Source organism: Misgurnus anguillicaudatus, chromosome 12, assembly GCF_027580225.2.
Source record: "Misgurnus anguillicaudatus chromosome 12, ASM2758022v2, whole genome shotgun sequence".
Lineage (NCBI taxonomy): Eukaryota > Metazoa > Chordata > Actinopteri > Cypriniformes > Cobitidae > Misgurnus > Misgurnus anguillicaudatus.
The window spans coordinates 37,279,804-37,286,778 of NC_073348.2; the positions used below are offsets into that span (position 1 = coordinate 37,279,804).

The 6,975-nt window shown below is 37.1% G+C and overlaps 1 protein-coding gene and 2 long non-coding RNA genes across 9 annotated transcripts in view; 2 read left to right on the forward strand and 1 right to left on the reverse strand.

Moving 5' to 3' along the window:
- Positions 1-4,671, forward strand: part of vcanb (versican b) — a 32,560-nt gene extending 27,889 nt beyond the window's left edge. Inside the window, exons 13-15 of the mRNA XM_055207683.2 lie at positions 1,065-1,209; positions 1,298-1,480; positions 3,772-4,671. Coding sequence (XP_055063658.2) covers positions 1,065-1,209; positions 1,298-1,480; positions 3,772-3,899 — 456 coding nt within the window. The 3' untranslated portion in view covers positions 3,900-4,671. The remainder of the gene's footprint in view (positions 1-1,064; positions 1,210-1,297; positions 1,481-3,771) is intronic.
- Positions 1-5,427, reverse strand: part of LOC129446544 (uncharacterized) — a 39,984-nt gene extending 34,557 nt beyond the window's left edge. Inside the window, exon 1 of one of the 2 annotated variants that reach the window (XR_008645210.2) lies at positions 5,365-5,427. This is a non-coding gene — a long non-coding RNA (uncharacterized lncRNA). Of the gene's footprint in view, positions 1-1,040; positions 1,181-5,364 lie in introns of those variants that run through there. The other variant, XR_012372653.1, reaches the window with a different exon arrangement.
- Positions 5,390-6,975, forward strand: part of LOC129446543 (uncharacterized) — a 60,830-nt gene continuing 59,244 nt past the window's right edge. For all 6 annotated transcript variants that reach the window (XR_012372648.1, XR_012372647.1, XR_012372649.1 and 3 more), the window contains exon 1: positions 5,390-5,514. This is a non-coding gene — a long non-coding RNA (uncharacterized lncRNA). The remainder of the gene's footprint in view (positions 5,515-6,975) is intronic.

Consider the following 6,975-nt stretch of genomic DNA (forward strand, 5'->3'; position numbering starts at 1 on the left):
AAAACCAGTCACAAGGGTACATATTTTTAATTGAGATTAATACATAATCTAAAAGCAGAATTGAAAAATAAATTGAAATAAGCTTTCCATTGATGTATGGTTTGTTAGTGGACATAATAATATTTGGCCGAGATACAACTATTTAAAAATGTGGAATCTGATGGTGCAAAAAATCTAAAAATTCTTATATTAAGATGTATTTTTTTTGATGAGCGAAACGACCCAAGAAAATAAGTCTAGTTTTTAGACCAAAAATATAACATTTAAGTGATTTTGTGCATAAAACAAGCAAAAAATCTGCCAATGTGGTAAGCAAAAAATCTTGAACATTTTTCTTAAACACTATATTCAAGAAAAAAATCAAGAATTTTTTTCTTACCCAATTGGCAGATTTTTTGCTTGTTTTATGCACTTAAAATCACTTAATCATTTAAATTTGATATTTTTTGTCTGGGAGCTGGACTTGTTTTCTTGGGTCGTTTTGCTCATCAAGAAAAAGCATCTTAATTTAAGAATTTTTAGATATTTTTAGAACATTTTTTTCTTGAAAATCATTAATACATAAAAGTATTAATTTTAAGTGTTTCATGCACACAAAAATAGCACACTGCACCCTGTATACAGTGCATGCATACTACAAATATGTTGAATTGTAAAATTGTACAACAAGCAATACTGTTACACATTAAATAGCCACACAAGTACAGAGGGCTCATTTATGTCTTTGTTGCAATCACTTTACAGTTTAAAAATAATTGGTTTAATATACAGTATACGATGTGCATAAATAATTCATCTTCACATGTTGATCCTGACAAAAAGTTCTTGTATGCATTGCAAAGGAAATATATTACGTTTCAATAACCCACCATCCCTTTTTTTTTTATGAAGGAAAGTCCCATGTTACCCTGCCAGATTTGTGCTTTTTTGCTTTTATAGGTTTGATCTTTGCGCCCTCGTGTGGGCACTTGCTGTGTTGCACAACCAGTTTTCTATCACCCTCTTTTTTGTGCACTGACTATGATGCTTGATAAATTCACCAGACTTCTTTTTGTCTGCTGTAGCAATATGAGAACTGGAGAGAGGGTCAGCCAGACAACTTCTTCTCTGCGGGCGAAGACTGCGTGGTGATGATTTGGCACGAAAACGGGCAGTGGAACGATGTGCCGTGTAATTACCACCTGACCTTCACCTGCAAGAAGGGCACAGGTGAGGCGTCCAACTCAACCAGGTGTTAGTGTCTCTCGCTGCCGACTGTGAGCTCATTGTGTTTAACCTCTATCTGTCTCTCATGCAGTGTCCTGCGGTCAGCCTCCTGTCATGAAGGACACCCATATGTACGGCAGCTTGAAGCCACGCTACGAGGTGAACTCGCTGGTGAGATACCATTGCAAGAAAGGCTTCATTCAGAGACACGTACCCACCATCAGATGCAGAGAGGACGGCAACTGGGAGACGCCCAAAATCACATGCTTAAATCGTACGTATTTCATTAAATTATTTAAGTTTTTATTTAATACGTTTTCCATGTGGTTACTTACTGTAACTCAAAAATGATGCTGCCATTAAGTCCTATTGAATGCACATATTGATACAAATGTATGTTGTCTATGCACTATAAGTCGTTTTTTGGGAAAAAGCATCTGCCAAATGCATCAATGCAAATGTATACAAATGCATAAATGCAAAATGTAAACAGATCCTGTTTAGTTCCTCTGATGGTGCAGAAATTGCTAAATGAAACTAGATAGAAAAGTTTGTTGACAAACTTTATGTTGGCTTGACAAAGCGTAGCCTGTACGTTTAAAAAGGTTTGACAGATGTATAGTTTAGTAGGCTATCTGGCTGTTAGTATGTTTAAGTATGAAGCTAGCCTGATTTAGCATGAAGCTAGCATGATTAGCCTAAAGCTAGCATGAAGCTAACATGATTAACAAGAAGCTAGCATCAAGTTAGCATGATTAGCATGAAGATAGCATGATGCTAACATGAAATAGCATGAAGCTAGCATGATGCTAACATGAATTAGCATGAAGCTAACATGATGCTAACATGAATTAGCATGAAGCTAGCATGATGCTAACATGAATTAGCATGAAGCTAGCATGATGCTAACATGAATTAGCATGAAGCTAACATGAATTAGCATGAAGCTAACATGATGCTAACATGAATTAGCATGAAGCTAACATGATGCTAACATGAATTAGCATGAAGCTAGCATGATGCTAACATGAATTAGCATGAAGCTAGCATGATGCTAATATGAATTAGCATGAAGCTAGCATGATGCTAACACGAATTAGCATGAAGCTAGCATGATGCTAACACGAATTAGCATGAAGCTAGCATGATGCTAATATGAATTAGCATGAAGCTAGCATGATGCTAATATGAATTAGCATGAAGCTAGCATGATGCTAATATGAATTAGCATGAAGCTAGCATGATGCTAATATGAATTAGCATGAAGTTAGCATGAAGCTAGCATGATGCTAACATGAATTAGCATGAAGCTAGCATGATGCTAACATGAATTAGCATGAAGCTAGCATGATGCTAACATGAATTAGCATGAAGCTAGCATGATGCTAATATGAATTAACATGAAGTTAGCATGATGCTAATATGAATTAGCATGAAGCTAGCATGATGCTAACATGAATTAGCATGAAGCTAACATGAAGCTAACATGATGCTAACATTAATTAGCATGAAGCTAGCATGATGCTAACATGAATTAGCATGAAGCTAGCATGATGCTAACATGAATTAGCATGAAGCTAGCATGATGTTAACATGAAATAGCATGAAGCTAACATGATGCTAACATGAATTAGCATGAAGCTAGCATGATGCTAATATGAATTAGCATGAAGGTAGCATGATGCTAACATGAATTAGCATGAAGCTAGCATGATGCTAACATGAATTAGCATGAAGCTAGCATGATGCTAACATGAATTAACATGAAGCTAACGTGATGCTAACATGAAGCTAACATGATGTTAACATGAATTAGCATGAAGCTAGCATGATGCTAACATGAATTATCCAAGATATCCATTTGGGCATTTTATAATGGCAGTCTATGGGAGATGTTGCTAGGGTACCCAAAAATGGTTGCTAGGGGCGTGGCTTAACAGCTATGAGACGATCCAGAGAGACTGATTGGATGCCTGAGTAAAATGAGCCCACCCCCATGTCTCTACGACACTCTAAAGTGAAGATATTCCATCTGGGACGCTTTTATTCCCTTATATGGGCATGTTCCTTGCCCCATTATAAGTCAATGGGGAAATTTGGGTGCCTCTTACACCCCAGGGGTGAGACTTACACCCCAATGTGATGTATGTTCTTACAGAGCCTGCCAGCCTCTTCAAATGTGGTAACCCACAAGTTTCTACAAATTTCTCGCTTGCAGCTATGACCCGTCAAAGTTTGTCGCAATGTTAAGTCAATGTAAAATTTGGGGTGTTTGAGCGCCCCGTTTAGGAATTCGGTAGGTCCCATCAGTTAGAAAAGATATAGCATAAATCTACGTACCAGTCTTAAAAGTTTTGTAAAGTTTTGTGGGTGTAGCTTGAAAGCTCTAGGAGGAGTTACTGTTAGAAAAAGTGTGGACCAGAAGAATAATAATAATAATAATAATAAGCTTAGATCGAAGAACAGTATGTTGGCTTTGTCAAGCCAACATAATTATACCACATGATCATTCGCAAACTTTCCCATGTGTCTTAAAATAACGCTTACGTTTTCTTTTTTCCACAGCGTCTGCTTACCAGAAGGCATACGCGCACAAACATCAAAACAATAACTTTTACAACAACAACGGCAAGAGTCTCCACGAGTTGACAGAGGTCAGTCAACACTGGTCAAAAACAGACACCAAACATTGATCTCCAAACAGATCAACAGATAGAGAAATCTTTCGGTCCGAAGGGACGAAGCCAAATCATACATTATGTGCCTGATGAATGTTTTAAAGTGGAGATGTGAATTACCCTGAGGGACTGCAAGAAGAAAACACAAAATCATCCACCCAAGAGAGTGTACTTTATATTTTTGACTATGCAATAGAAATTAAATCCATTTGTTTCGACGTACATTGGTTGTAATGTATATAGGAGATATATTGATCACACAATTGAAGAGCTGTGAATGGTGACTGTTTATAACTCTTTAACTTTTATTTCAACTTTACATGCCACGTTTCATATGCAAATAAACAGACAAGTATGCATGCACGAGGAGTAACAGCAAAAGCTGTCATATTGTTTTGTATTGATGGGTTGGGAAAGGGATGTCACAGGCAACAATTGTTGACTGAAAACCTACATCATCATCATCAGCATCCAAATAACAAAACCCACGGTGCACTCTCATGATCAAATTTACATATGGCATCAAGATATATCGCCTATTTTTTTTTTTTTTAAATATGTGGTTTGTAATATATAACCATTTTTACCTTTTTATAAAAAAATGAATGTCATGGTAAAATATGAATACTGTATGTGTGGTTGAATGTGCTAGCCGTTTTTGTTGTCGGACACTATTACAAATGTTATACATGAAGCCATAGAAGTTTAATTTATTGCTGAAAATACAATTTAACGATGAACGAACTGTGAGATTTTTTGTTTTTAATAAAGTGTTATTGGAATATTATCAACCGTTTCATGACGTGTTTGATTTCTCGAGCATTGTGCGATGGCTTTTTTTTCCGATAGAGGGCAGTATAACGTTTAACACGTCATCAAAATCAATCTTTTACAACAGGGCTATTCAAATCTTACCCTGGAGGGCCGAAGCACTGCAGAGTTTAGCTCCAACCTTGATCAAACACACCTGATTAAGCTAATCAAGGTCTTCATGATCACTAGACAATCACAGGTGGGTAAGTTTGATTAGGGTTGGAGCTAAACTCTGTAGTGCTCTGGCCCTCCAGGGTAAGATTTGAATAGCCCTGTTTTACAATGACGGACCCACACACATTAGCCGTATCTGAAGGCTGCAGCCTTCGGAGGTCGCACATGCAGGCTGCATACGTCATCAAACCCTGGTTTATTTAGGTTAACTGAGCATTACATTCGCAGTTCATAAGCATATTACATCAATTTACGATTATAAGAATAATAGTAAAATTTATAATAGTTTATATTCTGAAATAAAACCGTCTTGATGACGTATGCTGCATGCAAATGCGACCTTTGGAGGCTGCAGCCTTCGGATTGAGACACGGCCACAGTCATACAGAGTACATTATATTATAGCATACATTTTATAATACGACATATAGTAGGCTATATTAATATTATCAAAACCTAAAGTTAGTTTCACAAAATAATACAGGGGACTCACATAACTTTTTGATGTTTGGTATTTGGTCGTTTCTTTTTAATTTCTACTGCAGTCGCGCGGGAAAACCCGTTGAACTTTACGTCTCAAACACGCGCCTGCCGTTTGAAGCGGGCTGACGTGAATTTAGTAATCCTGCTGTGAAAACTGACGGTAAGAGACTACAGAAATCATAAACGTTACAAAGAAGATAGATAATTGCGTTTGTAAATGACGCAAACATGACGTACACTCACGTGTGGCGTAAGGATCATGTAATTGGTCCATTTTTATTTACACAAATGCGACATCTCTGAAATCAATATGAGGTAAAGATGTTGATGTCCACAGTGTTTACACTTTATTTTAGAGATAACATTTCTAAAGCTTCTGAGAGACAAGAGACACAACATTTTGTTTTATTTGGACTGCCAAAAGAGACATTTTACTCAAGCCTGGATTAAAAATGTAAAGTAGCTGTTTTCATTCAAAAGATAATATGCCCCACTCGAGGAAATATGGTCAGGTCATGTGACAACAATGAAGCTTTTGCAGCCTTTATGCTATCGGGGATTTTTGATTAAAAACATTTTAAACATCAGGTCTACATTATAATGTCCTGTGCCTGTAGCTCAGATGGTAACGTTAGAGTATTGCATTAGCAGCGCAAAAGACATGTAGGCCTACAAAAAATGGTCCCAAGCTCCCACTGGGAAGTACCCTTAAAAAAGTTGTTATATGCACCATTTAGGTACAGATATTTGGTACCAACAAGGTATTAAAGGGCACCTATTTCATTGCTAAAAAGCAAGGTTATTTTGTGTATTTGGTGGTTTATGGTTAAAAAACACATTATTTTCCACACACTGTACATTTTTGTAACTCCAGATTTCACTCTCTCTCCCTGAAACGCACAAATTTTGTACAAAACTCATCGATTTGAAAAGCACTGTGGCCCTAATTGGCCAGCTAATTTGTACGTTGTGATTGGCCTGAATACCTCTGACGTCAGCTGGAAATGTGACGCTCCTTACCATGTTTAAAAGATTCGCTCGCAATGCTAACAGGAGTTAACTTATGGCTGATTTCGAAGCGGGAGGAATTATGATAATGTCGGTCTTGTTTACATCACCAATCCCAGGAAGTAAACTGTTGCCTACAGTGTTTGTTGTAGTCCAAAAAAAGAGATTTACATTGGAGATGATAACGCGCGTACTTTGGGGTTTGTACCTTTTGCATATCGTTAACATGTACTAATACACACTTATGCACCAAAGGAAATGTAAAAACATGAACCGAACCATATAGGTGCCCTTTAATATGTACCTCTGAGTTGCTAATATGGACTCTTTAGGTACACATGTGTAGTTTTTTAAGGGGTATCACCCCAGTGACATGCCTTGTGACGTAAAACTGGACCTCTGTTGTAGCTCTAAATAAGCTTAAAGGACACCTATTATGGCAATTTTTTACAAGATGTATTATAAGTCTCAGTTGTCCCCAGAATTTGTCTATGAAAGTTAAACTCAAAATACCATGTCCAAAATGCCTCTATTGGGGTGGGAGCAAAAACTCACTTTTTTGTGTCTGTACCTTTAAATGCAAATGAGCTACAGCTCCTCACTCCCTTACCAA